Genomic DNA, 14,379 nt, shown 5'->3' on the forward strand with positions numbered 1-14,379 from the left:
CACCTTTATTTAACCAGGTAGGCTAGTTGAGAACACCTTTATTTAACCAGGTAGGCTAGTTGAGAACACCTTTATTTAACCAGGTAGGCCAGTTGAGAACACCTTTATTTAACCAGGTAGGCTAGTTGAGAACACCTTTATTTAACCAGGTAGGCTAGTTGAGAACAATTTACAACTGAGACCTGGCCAAGATAAAGCAAAGGGACACAAACAACAAAACAGAGTTACACATGGAATAAACAAACATACAGGTCAATAACACAATATATATATATATATACACACACACACACAGTGTGTGGAAATGAGGATAAGGGAGGTAAGGCAATAAATAAACAATTACAATTTTGCAAATCAAATTAAATTTTATTTCTATAGCCCTTCGTACATCAGCTGATGTCTCAAAGTGCTGTACAGAAACCCAGCCTAAAACCACAAACAGCAAGCAATGCTGTAGAAGCACGGTGGACAGGGAAAATTCCCTAGAAAGGCCTAAACCTAGGAACGGGGTAGTTTGGCGAGCCAATGCTAACTAGCATTGACTGGAAGCCTACAGGAACAGCTACAACATTTGTTAGGTGGGGAGAGAGAGAGAGCGATAGAATGAACATTTGAGTTGGACATTGAAAGAACAGCACTGGCACCTGTGAATCAGTCACCAACATTCATATCAAATACAGATTTTATCATGTGAAAGTGTGTGTGTGTGTGTGTGTGTGTGTGTGTGTGTGTGTGTGCGCGCGCAGATCTCCTGTTTCTGAAGTGAGGCACCTTGATGTACCAGTACACTCCCTGGACAGGACGTCTATCGTAGGGTCTTACCCCCTCAATCTCTCTCATTAATGCAGAGATGCATCAGGTCCCATTTTCACAGTCTTTAGTACGACTCAGCCGGGGATCAAACTTCTAACTTTCTAATCTTGGGGCAGACACTAACCACAAGGCCACGGAGTAGACAGGAGAAAAACATCCCAGTGGCATTTGAACAAGTAGAGTGGGGCGGTGTACAGACAATTATTCAGGATGAGAGACTCTATTCATACACATACACCCAGCCACACACCTCTCTGTCACAGCCACCCCGTCTGTGCCACCCTCCCCTCTCTGTCCCAGCCACCCTCCCCTCTCTGTCCCAGCCACCCTCCCCTCCCCTCTCTGTCCCAGCCACCCTCCCCTCCCCTCTCTGTCCCAGCCATCCTCCTCGCTCTGTCCCAGCCATCCTCCCCTCTCTGTCCCAACCACCCTCCCCTCCCCTCTCTGTCCCAGCCACCCTCCCCTCCCCTCTCTGTCCCAGCCATCCTCCTCGCTCTGTCCCAGCCATCCTCCCCTCTCTGTCCCAGCCACCCTCCCCTCCCCTCCCCTCTCTGTCCCAGCCACCCTCCCCTCCCCTCTCTGTCCCAGCCACCCTCCCCTCCCCTCTCTGTCCCAGCCACCCTCCCCTCCCCTCTCTGACCCAGCCACCCTCCCCTCCCCTCTCTGTCCCAGCCACCCTCCCCTCCCCTCTCTGTCCCAGCCACCCCCCTCTCTGTCCCAGCCAGCCACCCCTGTCCTAGCCAGCCAGCCAGCCACCCCCTCTATGTCCCAGCCAGCCCCCCTCCCTGTCCTAGCCAGCCAGCCAGCCACCCCCGCTCTGTCCCAGTCAGCCACCCCTCTGTCCCAGCCCCCCTCTCTGTCCCTCCCCTCCCCTCTCTGTCCCAGCCAGCCACCCTCCCCTCCCTGTCCCAGCCACCCTCCCTCTGTCCCAGCCAGCCACCCCTCCCCTGTCCTAGCCAGCCAGCCAGCCACCCCCTATGTCCCAGCCAGCCCCCTCCCTGTCCTAGCCAGCCACCCCCCGCTCTGTCCCAGTCAGCCACCCCTCTGTCCCAGCCCCCCTCTCTGTCCCTCCCCTCCCCTCTCTGTCCCAGCCAGCCACCCCCTCTCTGTCCCAGCCAGCCACCCCTCCCCCTGTCCTAGCCAGCCAGCCACCCCCTCTATGTCCCAGCCAGCCCCCCTCCCTGTCCTAGCCAGCCAGCCAGCCACCCCCCGCCTCTGTCCCAGTCAGCCACCCCTCTGTCCCAGCCCCCCTCTGTCCCAGCCCCCCTTTCCCAGCCCCCTGTCCCACTGTCCTAAATTCCTAAGTCTTTCACTTGTTTGTCTCTCTTTATGTTCTCCCCCTCCTCTCGCTTTGTTTACCACTCCACTGCCCACTCCACCCGTAAACACACCTAAAATGGCCAAAGGCACACACACACACACACACACAGTAGTGGGGCGGCAAGTAGGCGCATTGGGCGAGTAACTGGGAGGTTTGCTGGATCAAATCCCTGAGCTGACAAGGTAAAAATCTGTCATTCTGCCCCTGAGCAAGGCAGTTAACCCACTGCATTCAGTTGCACAACAGACAGAGACACAGTCAAACCTCTCAACACAATATCAACAAAGAGTTGTTCTTCCTGGCATGTTGTCTGTGGAACAAATAAAACACGAGGACTTCCTGGAGTTGTGTTTGACACCTTTGCTCTAGAGAGCGGTGCCCATTGGCGGCCTGACCCTCTAGAGAGCGGTGCCCATTGGCGGCCTGACCCTCTAGAGAGCGGTGCCCATTGGCGGCCTGACCCTCTAGAGAGCGGTGCCCATTGGCCTGACCCTCTAGAGAGCGGTGCCCATTGGCCTGACCCTCTAGAGAGCGGTGCCCATTGGCCTGACTGTCTAGAGAGCGGTGCTCATTGGCCTGTCTCCAGCAGTGGATTGGCAGAGGGGTTGATGTTCTGCAGGCTGAGTCAAGGTGGCTGTCAGATTGCTTAGCTGGGTCTATTATAGGTGTTGGCTAGGCTAACGCGGATGAGAATACCCAGTCAATGCTACGCTATCGCTAATGTGAATTAGATTAACCTGTCAATGTGAATCTGTGTTATGAAGGAGCAGTCAGGCTCTGTCAGACTAAGTGGAGCATAAAGGGGTGAGGAGAGCTTCCTTATCTCTCCACCTTCAACACAACAACATGCATCTCTCTGGCAACAGGCTTCTGGTTGGTTCACACACACTCAACCAGGCTTTGGCGTTATCATGGTAACTGGTAAGGACTGTGTGTGTTATTGTGGTAGTCCCCAGGGTGAAAGATATCATTGGTGTGAGTGATAATAGTCAAGGACTGTGGCGATGTGTTAACACTGACGTGTCAGGAGTGGTTGGGTAGGATACTCACAGTTGTTAGGTTGGTATGTGTATACACACACGTGTATATATGAGTGACACACAGAGAGAGAGAGAGACAGAGAGAGACAGACACAGAAAGAGACAGAAAGAGAGAGACAGAGAGAGAGAGAGACACAGAAAGAGAGACACAGAAAGAGACAGAAAGAGACAGAGAGAGAGAGAGAGAGACAGAGAGAGACAGACACAGAAAGAGACAGAAAGAGAGAGACAGACACAGAAAGAGACAGAAAGAGAGAGAGAGAGAGAGAGAGAGACAGAGAGAGAGAGAGACAGAGAGAGACAGACACAGAAAGAGACAGAAAGAGAGAGACAGACACAGAAAGAGACAGAAAGAGAGACAGAAAGAGAGAGAGACACAGAAAGAGACAGAAAGAGAGACACAGAAAGAGAGACACAGAGAGCTTGTGTGACTCACCAAGGTTGGGCTGGGACAGGGCCATGTTGCGTTGCTGTGGGCTGGCAGAGGGTGGGGGGGCGTGGAGACTCATCTGGTTCATGGCTGTCGTCATGGTCTTCCGAGGGTCGTGCCAAGTGGTGATCTTCTCCACGTGACTATGGAGACAGAGAGACAGAGAGAGAACATCAGGGGAAAAACAAAACCAAGTTACTACAGATCAGAGAGCTCTCTCTCTCTCTCTCTCTCTTTCCCATTGATATTTTAACTCCAGTATTGATTTTTCTAGATAGCTCTAGCTCACGCTATCAGCACCTATTTCCATGACGGAGCAAAACTCATTTTCTCGTTGCTCTCGTCTCAATATATGTTTGGAACATCAAAATGGCAATAAAATAGAAATGTTAAATCACAAATACATAGCACATCGGCGCCTAAGCATCATGATAACATCGTATGGTGAGGTCCCTTGGCAATCCCCGGCCCTAGTTACTACCATCACTCGGATTATAATATTAGACTAAGGAGAGGCTGCAGCAGGTTCATATGAATGATGCTTTTGTGCAATATCTCAGCTAAAGTAATAGGAAATAAGTAACTTGAGAAGTTTCAGTTGGAATGCCATGCTATAAGAGAGTACAACTAGAGCCTTTAAAAACAGGTACAACTAGAGCCTTTAAAAACAGGTACAACTAGAGCCTTTAAAAAAAAACGGGTACAACTAGAGCCTATAAAAACAGGTACAACTAGAGCCTTTTAAAAAAAACGGGTACAACTAGAGCCTATAAAAACGGGTACAACTAGAGCCTTTAAAAAAAAAACGTGTACAACTAGAGCCTTTAAAAACAGGTACAACTAGAGCCTATAAAAAAAGGGGTACAACTAGAGCCTTTAAAATCAGTTAAAGACTTGCCCCCCCCTCAAACAGCTCTAGAAGGTTGGCAACATGTTTCTGGTGTAATTGTGTGTTGTTTTTGTATCATAGCTAGGCTTTTATCTTAATGAGTACGTTTACATGCACACTAATAATTCAATATTAAAACTGATTATGGCAGAAGGCCGAGTATGGCATGAGTCATGTAAAACACTTTACTCATCTTAAAAATCGTTGTAAAAGGTCATAAACGAAGTAAGCATAGGCCAATTAAAAACAACTGGTTTTCTGAGAAACCTTTCGAATTATTAGGACATGTAAACTGCTTTCAAAATTTAAAAACAAAATAATAGAAAATACATTTAAAAAATAAAATATATATTTTAAATCATTCAAAAAAAAATTTTTAAATTCTTTAAAAATCGCCATTCCTATTGTGTATTTACACTTGTACATGTGACAGCACAGGTTAGTGAAGCTTCCCTCTAATGCACGAGTGAAGTGAGACGGAGAAAAATAAATAAATAACTGAAAGTACACATCTGATAGTTTTCATAAACTATATGCACATCTCACGTCTGATTTTGATTGGCGGTTTTCTGCGTTTAGCCTGATTGCAGATGTGTCCCATGTAAACCGGGATTATTAGGGAAATCATTCTTCTCGAAAAGCATGTCAACGTTTTAAAACAAACTTTGTATCGGTGTGTGACCTGACAATCCACAGTAAATCTCATTACTGTGTGCCTTGTAACCGTGCTCAATGTTCAAGACCAACCAGTTCCCTGTAACAGTTATATCTACGTATCCATCAAGGCTGCTGCCAGCTCAGTGCGTGGGATGGGAAACTAGTTTGTTTACAATACAAAGTCCAGGAAGGAGTCTTGACAGTGTGGAAGGGACCGGAGAACATTGCCTACAGTGAGTCAGAGGGTTGAGGGTAGGGCACAAAGGGATTCTCTTTCTCTCCCTCTAACACACACAAAGGGATTCCCACACTATGCATGCTGTGACTCACTGAGGCACACTGGGGGGGTGGGGTGGGGGGCAGTGGGGGTGCACAACTCCTATCCCACAGCAGGGATACTGCCCTGATACCTCCTTCATGGTATTGTTCATTACACAGTTATATACCATGGCATTGTTGAATACTCGTTTCTGATTGGCTTGAAGGGCGCCCATCATTTCCATATAACGCGTGGTATATTTGGTTCATTCTTACATGTTCGACGTCTGAGCTGCTTTTGAAAGCCCAAGTCGAATTGAAAACATTATTGGCATTGTTGAATTCAGTTTTCATAATAGCAAGCTAGGACCGATGGTTTGGTTAGCTAAAACTTGCAAGTCTGTTTGGTTACCAAAGCAACTACTGTCACTGTGAAGTAAACTCACAGATAGAACAATGAGACGGATATTTCACTGGATGTGTTAATGTGAAGCATCCTGTTGGCGCTTCCTCTCACTACCAAATATGGTAGCGAGAGGAAGCCCACTGGCAGGCAATAGGAGAAGATGGAACGAGATGGATTTTGGCCGACGTTCTGCAAATGCTCTCATCGATTAAAACATTTGGATCTCAATACAGTTCTGTTCCCAAAACTAGAATTTGTTATGAACAGAGAGGACTTACGTTTTGTAGACTTCACCCTTTGCAAAAGTTTTTCAAAAATCATGTTGTTTAGATGGAGTGCAAAGGTGAATTGAGCTATTGCTCACGCGCACTTCACAGAGTAGGTATTCTCTAATTTAAATATGCAGATGTGTACTACAACCTGCCAATAGGATATCGCTAGCGCGTGCTTGGCTCTGCCCACCTCCTTGCTTGTTCTGCCCACTAGTACAATTTTTTCCCCATTGGAAATGACAAGCTGTGGTCTATCTTGGTTTAGTTATAAACATATTTGGTCATCTGGCTAGCTACTTCAGTAGATGTTAAATGATAAAAGGGATAATAACTTGTGGCACTACGCGACCTCTGGAAAATAATGCAACTCCGAGGAAAGTTGTTTGAAAGCCATACATGCCCCCAAAAAATAAACGTTGGCATTTTACATGTGAAACCGAATTGCAGTGTACTTAGATACAATCAAGAGAATATATATATATTTTTTTAAATGTTGTTTACAATGGGCACTAGATAGTCAGTGAGTGGCACAGCGCGGGGCACAGCGAGTGGCACAGCGCGGGGCACAGCGAGTGGCACAGCGCGGGGCACGCACCTCCAGATTGAGTCAGGGTGTGAGGGCACAAAGGGCCTCTTTCCCAAACCATGTTGTGACTCACAGATGCACTCTGGGAAGGTAAAACCCCATGTCCTGTTACTCTGTGCTGTAAACCCAGGCAGGAAGACTCCACTGTGGGGTTAGTCATCGGACACCACAGGGCTCAAAAAAAGAAAAAACCTGAGCTGAGATGTAGATTCCAGGACAGACTGGAGATAAACTGTTGAGTCAGTACGACTGTGGTTACTCAACAACAAAACAGTGGTCAAAAGCTAATGAAGGAAACACCCACAGACTTATACTCCCCAAAAGTGAATAAATAACCTCAGCCACTCCAGCTGAATACAGACGAGACAGAGGCTAAACACTGAACATGGTAGGAGTACCAGGCCCTAATCTGGGACATCTGAAAGGAAGGCTTTAAATGATTCTTGTGGCCTGCAGCTCCAAGTAACCACTATTCTCTGAGTGTGAGAGAGAGAGTCCATGTGCGTGAGACTACAGAGGAAAGGCTGATTGATGTTGTTAAGACGCAAGGCGGCAGAGTGTCGCTCCTCAGACGTACGAAAGGCCTGTGGGAGAGTTGGATGAAGAGTTGGATGAAGTCGCACAGAGACACTGACCGCAGGTCATTTTGTGTTTTCCTTTAATAAGTTGGAGAGGGTAAGCAGATCCTAGAACTGTGCCTGGGGTGAGAGTTGCCTGTGGACGTCAGAGCACAACAGGGCCTCGGGCTGTTGGTGAGGCAGCTGTCCTGCAGCTGTGGGGAGGGGATGACTGTCCTCAGGCCCTTAGTGGGAATATCTCCTCACCTCTAAAACGGCAGTGGATCAGCTCTCTTTTCCTTTCAAAGTGAGAAAGCAGCTGATCCTGTCCTCGTGCCAAGTTGAAAACTGAAGACCCTGGGTTACGGCCATGACCAGGATGGCACAGTGTCAGAATCAGACAGTGTGTTTCCATGGTCTGAGGAAAACACATGAGCAGGGGCCTGAAGGCCTGAGTTTCTGGGTGGGCCTGAAGGCCTGAGTTTCTGGGTGGGCCTGAAGGCCTGAGTTTCTGGGTGGGCCTGAAGGCCTGAGTTTCTGGGTGGGCCTGAAGGCCTGAGTTTCTGGGTGGGCCTGAAGGCCTGAGTTTCTGGGTGGGCCTGAAGGCCTGAGTTTCTGGGTGGGCCTGAAGGCCTGAGTTTCTGGGTGGGCCTGAAGGCCTGAGTTTCTGGGTGGGCCTGAAGGCCTGAGTTTCTGGGTGGGCCTGAAGGCCTGAGTTTCTGGGTGGGCCTGAAGGCCTGAGTTTCTGGGTGGGCCTGAAGGCCTGAGTTTCTGGGTGGGCCTGAAGGCCTGAGTTTCTGGGTGGGCCTGAAGGCCTGAGGTTCTGGGTGGGTCTGAGGCCTGAGGTTCTGGGTGGGTCTGAGGCCTGAGGTTCTGGGTGGGTGTGAGGCCTGAGGTTCTGGGTGAGCCTGAGGGGCTTCACGTGGTGGTGTTTGGGAAAGAGCAGCACATTGTTTAGAGGAAACGGGAACAATGGCTGAAGCAATGGAACAGGACGGCCTGCAGGCTGAAACAACAGTCCCCCTCAGTGGCTCACTCAGCACACAGTCCCCTCCCCAGTCCCCCTCAGTGGCTCACTCAGCACACAGACCAGGGTTTCCGTTAGCAGGTAATAGCAATTTTTTTGGCCAATGTTTTTATTTTTTAGAAAAGCCGATAAATAAAATTGTCCGCCGGCCAATCGTCTGGGATAATTAAGCATTTTATATTTATATATATATATATATATATATATATATATATCTTAAATTGTTTGAAACCTGAACATCTTACTACATATGAAGCATGTCTTACCTTGCTTCAAAGTAGCCTAGGCAAAATCACAACATATCCATGGAGGCGATAATTTTAGACTTCTATGTTCCGTCTCTCCATTGAAACCAGTAGCCTATTTCTCTCGTATTCTATTGGTTTTCAAAATCACCTTTTTTTTTCTCCTCCATTGTCCAGTAGTCAAAGGCACAATCCTAGTCGTATTTGCAACCCATCCTAGTTGTTGCATCTTTGAATCTCCTCTTTTTCTAAACAGACAAGAAACTGTTTACATGAACGCGCAGACCAGCTGGCCGGTGTGTTTACGGACATATTCAATCAATCCAATCATCTGCTAACCATGTGTATGTGACAAATAAAATTTGATTTGATTTGATTTGATGAACGATGTACTTTTGAAATGTTTTCCCTCTGATTGCAGTAAACAGTCACGCCTTGTGCACATTGCTGTGCTTCTGTGGAGAAAATAAATAGTTTATCAACGTTTTAAGCTAAATGTTCTAATCCGTTGCATCAGACGCATTGCCTTTTAAAATGTTTTATGTAGCCTAGGCCTACCAGTTGTATGAATTTGAGGATGTACCATCCCAAAACTGTCCCAGAGCCTGTTTGGACTTTTAAAATGTTTTATGTAGCCTAGGCCTACCAGTTGTATGAATTTGAGGATGTACCATCCCAAAACTGTCCCAGAGCCTGTTTGGACTTTTAAAATGTTTTATGTAGCCTAGGTCTACCAGTTGTATGAATTTGAGGATGTACCATCCCAAAACTGTCCCAGAGCCTGTTTGGACTTTTAAAATGTTTTATGTAGCCTAGGTCTACCAGTTGTATGAATTTGAGGATGTACCATCCCAAAACTGTCCCAGAGCCTTGGACTTTTAAAATGTTTTATGTAGCCTAGGCCTACCAGTTGTATGAATTTGAGGATGTACCATCCCAAAACTGTCCCAGAGCCTGTTTGGACTTTTAAAATGTTTTATGTAGCCTAGGCCTACCAGTTGTATGAATTTGAGGATGTACCATCCCAAAACTGTCCCAGAGCCTGTTTGGACTTTTAAAATGTTTTATGTAGCCTAGGCCTACCAGTTGTATGAATTTGAGGATGTACCATCCCAAAACTGTCCCAGAGCCTGTTTGGACTTTTAAAATGTTTTATGTAGCCTTTATGTAGCTTTCAGTTTCATGCAAATGCTGCCATCAATCCACGGTTTATGGTTTGGGAATGTTTTAATCGTTGCTATGGGAACGACATCTTCAATGTTCTAATGCGGTGAACAGCTCGTGGTGTTCGTTACTCGTCTCGTTGTCTGGAAGAAAATATACGGCTTTTCTAACATCTTCATAAAGTGGTGTCAGATTTTATACTATTTTATTTATTTATTTTTAATTTTACCCCCTTTTTCGTTGGTATCCAATTGTTTAGTAGCTATTATCTTGTCTCATCGCTATAACTCCCGTACGGGCTCGGAAGAGACAAAGGTTGGAAGTCATGCGTCCTCCGATACACAACCCAACCAAGCCGAACTGCTTCTTAACACAGCGCGCATCCAACCCGGAAGCCAGCAGGACCAATGTGTCGGAGGAAACACTGTGTACCTGGCAACCTTGGTTAGCGTGCACTGTGCCCGGCCCGCCACAGGAGTCGCTGGTGAGCGATGAGACAAGGAGACAATCCCAACTGGCCAAACCCTCCCTAACCCGGACGACGCTAGGCCGATTGTGCATCGCCCCACGGACCTCCAGGTCACGACCGGCTGCGACAAGGCATGGGCACGAACCCAGAGTCTCTGGTGGCACAGCTGGCGCTGCAGTACAGCGCCCTTAACCACCCGGGAGGCCCATGCGCGTCAGATTCTGATACAACGAGCGTGGTGTTCTTATGTTCTGTTAAGATTAATTACCATAATCTAAAATGTGATTTCTGTCATTGTGAGAAACCGTGGGTGGACGCCCTAATCAGGTCTCACACCCATGGCATATGTATCCGGCACTTTCCTTAAAATGTCCTGTTAATTAATACCCTGCCGGTCAAAAATGTCCAGCATCACATTTTCCTCTACGGAAACCCTGACACCCTGTCTCCATCACAACCCAGAAATGTCACAGGACTTCAGCATAAACAGTCTCTTGGATAAGCTGCTTTATCTCTCCCTCTCCATCTACCCCCCCCTCTCCCTCTCCATCTACCCCCCCCTCTCCCTCTCCATCTACCCCCCTCTCCCTCTCCATCTACCCCCCTCTCCCTCTCCATCTACCCCCCCTCTCCCTCTCCATCTACCCCCCCTCTCCCTCTCCATCTACCCCCCTCTCCCTCTCCATCTACCCCCCTCTCCCTCTCCATCTACCCCCCTCTCCATCTACCCCCCCCCCTCTCCCTCTCCATCTACCCCCCTCTCCATCTACCCCCCATCTCCCTCTCCCTCTCCCCCTCTCCCTCTCCATCTACCCCCCTCTCCATCTACCCCCCCACTCCCTCTCCATCTACCCCCCCATCTCCATCTACCCCCCAATCTCCCTCTACGCCTTGATCCCCCCCTCTCCCTCTACCCCCCCATCTAGGGTAACATCATCTCCCTCTCCATCTACCCCCCAAAACAGAAGGCATCTCCCTCTCCATCTACCCCCCTCTCCCTCTCCATCTACCCCCCTCTCCATCTACCCCCCTCTCCCTCTCCATCTACCCCCCTCTCCCTCTCCATCTACCCCCCTCTCCATCTACCCCCCCTCTCCCTCTCCATCTACCCCCTCTCCCTCTCCATCTACCCCCCTCTCCATCTACCCCCCTCTCCCTCTCCATCTACCCCCCTCTCCATCTACCCCCTCTCCATCTACCCCCCTCTCCCTCTCCATCTACCCCCCTCTCCCTCTCCATCTACCCCCGCCCCCCTCTCCATCTACCCCCTCTCCATCTACCCCCTCCCTCTCCATCTACCCCCCCTCTCCCTCTCCATCTACCCCCCACTATGGTGTCTCTCCCTCTCCATCTACCCCCCCTCCCTCTCCATCTACCCCCTCCCTCTCCATCTACCCCCCCCTCTCCCTCTCCATCTACCCCCCCACTCTCCCTCTCCATCTACCCCCCTCTCCTCTCCATCTACCCCCCACTCCCTCTCCATCTACCCCCTCTCCTTGTTGAAGACAATCTCCCATCTACCCCCCCTCTCCTCTCCATCTACCCCCCCTCTCCATCTACCCCCCTCTCCCTCTCCATCTACCCCCCCACTCTCCCTCTCCATCTACCCCCCTCTCCCTCTCCATCTACCCCCCTCTCCATCTACCCCCTCCATCTACCCCCTGATAAGAAACCACTCTCCCTCTCCATCTGATAAGAAACCCTCTCCCTCTCCATCTACCCCCCCACTCTCCCTCTCCATCTACCCCCCTCTCCCTCTCCATCTACCCCCCTCTCCATCTACCCCCTCCATCTACCCCCTCTCCCTCTCCATCTACCCCCCCTCTCCCTCTCCATCTACCCCCTCTCCCTCTCCATCTACCCCCTCTCCCTCTCCATCTACCCCCCTCTCCCTCTCCATCTACCCCCCAACTCCCTCTCCATCTACCCCCCCCTCTCCATCTACCCCCCTCTCCCTCTCCATCTACCCCCCATATCTCCTCTCCATCTACCCCCCTCTCCCTCTCCATCTACCCCCCCTCTCCATCTACCCCCCCTCTCCCTCTCCATCTACCCCCCCCCTCTCCCTCTCCATCTACCCCCCCCTCTCCCTCTCCATCTACCCCCCTCTCCCTCTCCATCTACCCCCCCCTCTCCCTCTCCATCTACCCCCCCCTCTCCCTCTACCCCCCTCTCCCTCTCCCTCTCCATCTACCCCCCCTATCCTCTCCCTCTCCCTCTCCATCTACCCCCTCTCCCTCTCCATCTACCCCCCCTCTCCCCTCTCCATCTACCCCCCTCTCCATCTACCCCCCCTCTCCATCTACCCCCCTCTCCCTCTCCATCTACCCCCCTCTCCCTCTCCATCTACCCCCCCCCCTCTCCATCTACCCCCCTCTCCCTCTCCATCTACCCCCCTAAATCCCATTTCTAAATCACTCTTTGCCGCCGCCTCCTCCCTCCTTTAATCCTTCACTCCCCCCCTATATCTCCCTCTCCATCTACCCCCCCCTCTCCATCTACCCCCCTCTCCCTCTCCATCTACCCCCCTCTCCCTATATGTATATATACATATATATATATATATACGTATATATACATATATATACATATTTATATATACGTATATATACATATATATATATATATACATATATATATACATATATATATATACATATATATATATATATATATATATATACATATATATATATATATACATATATATACATATATATACATATACATATATATACATATATATATATATACATATATATACATATATATATATATATATATACATATATATATATATACATATATATACATATATATATATATACATATATATATATATATATACATATATATATATATATATATATATATAAATATAAATAATAATAATTATTATAATAAGTGAAGTCATACCTGTATTTTATATATTTATAAATATAAATATATATATATATATATATATAAATATATATATATAAATATATATATATATATATATAAATATATATAAATATATAAATATAAATAAAATACAGGTATGACTTCACTTGCATAAAAAGTGTTGGATGGAAACATGGTTAGTGATAATGACTTGAAATCATTGGCCACTTTAATGATGTTTACATATCTTACATTACTCATCTCACATGTATATACTGTATTCTACACTACCTACTGTATCGCAGTCTATGCCGCTCTGACATTACTCATCCATATATTTATATATTCTTAATTCCATTCCTTTACTTAGATTTATGCGTATTTGTTGTGAAATTGTTAAGACATTGCTGCACTGTCGGAACTAGAAGCACAAGCATTTCGTTACACACGCAATAACATCTGCTGAACACATGTATGTGACCAATAACATTTCATTTGATTGGACATTTTGTCTGGGGGAAATAGTTATAGTAAAATATAGAGGTAGGGTAGCAGTCTACATGATAGGCCTATAGCTGAATGCTGAGGATTGTTTCGTGTGGTACCCCACGTGGTTTGGTCAGTATTTTGATGTCATACGCTGATAAACCCAGTGGCGTTCTGCTGCTTTCTGAGATCCAACGCCAGAGAAGAACAGGGATAAACATACAAAATGGTGCAAGAACTGCCCTGCCGTAGAGACTATACTGGAGGAGAGTTCAGGAAGAACTGCCCTGCCGTAGAGACTATACTGGAGGAGAGTTTAGGAAGAACTGCCCTGCCGTAGAGACTATACTGGAGGAGAGTTTAGGAAGAACTGCCCTGCCGTAGAGACTATACTGGAGGAGAATTTTGGAAGAACTACCCTGCCGTAGAGACTATACTGGAGGAGAGTTTTGGAAGAACTGCCCTGCCGTAGAGACTATACTACTGGTGGAGAGTCTAGGAAGAACTGCCCTGCCGTAGAGACTATACTACTGGTGGAGAGTTAAGGAAGAACTGCCCTGCCATAGAGACTATACTGGAGGAGAGTTTAGGAAGAACTGCCCTGCCGTAGAGACTATACTGAAGGAGAGTTTAGGAAGAACTGCCCTGCCGTAGAGACTATACTGGAGAGTTTAGGAAGAACTGCCCTGCCGTAGAGACTATACTGGAGAGTTTAGGAAGAACTGCCCTGCCATAGAGACTATACTGGAGAGTTTAGGAAGAACTGCCCTGCCGTAGAGACTATACTGGAGAGTTTAGGAAGAACTGCCCTGCCGTAGAGACTATACTGGAGAGTTTAGGAAGAACTGCCCTGCCGTAGAGACTATACTGGAGAGT

At 47.8% G+C, this 14,379-nt stretch overlaps 1 protein-coding gene across 2 annotated transcripts in view; it reads right to left on the reverse strand.

Annotated features, from left to right (window-relative positions):
• Positions 1-14,379, reverse strand: part of wwtr1 (WW domain containing transcription regulator 1) — a 75,785-nt gene that overhangs the window by 26,382 nt on the left and 35,024 nt on the right. For both annotated transcript variants that reach the window (XM_042322546.1, XM_024422619.2), the window contains exon 2: positions 3,611-3,747. In XM_042322546.1, coding sequence (XP_042178480.1) covers positions 3,611-3,747 — 137 coding nt within the window. The remainder of the gene's footprint in view (positions 1-3,610; positions 3,748-14,379) is intronic.

This window comes from Oncorhynchus tshawytscha, linkage group LG05 (genome assembly GCF_018296145.1).
Source record: "Oncorhynchus tshawytscha isolate Ot180627B linkage group LG05, Otsh_v2.0, whole genome shotgun sequence".
NCBI classification, from domain to species: domain Eukaryota; kingdom Metazoa; phylum Chordata; class Actinopteri; order Salmoniformes; family Salmonidae; genus Oncorhynchus; species Oncorhynchus tshawytscha.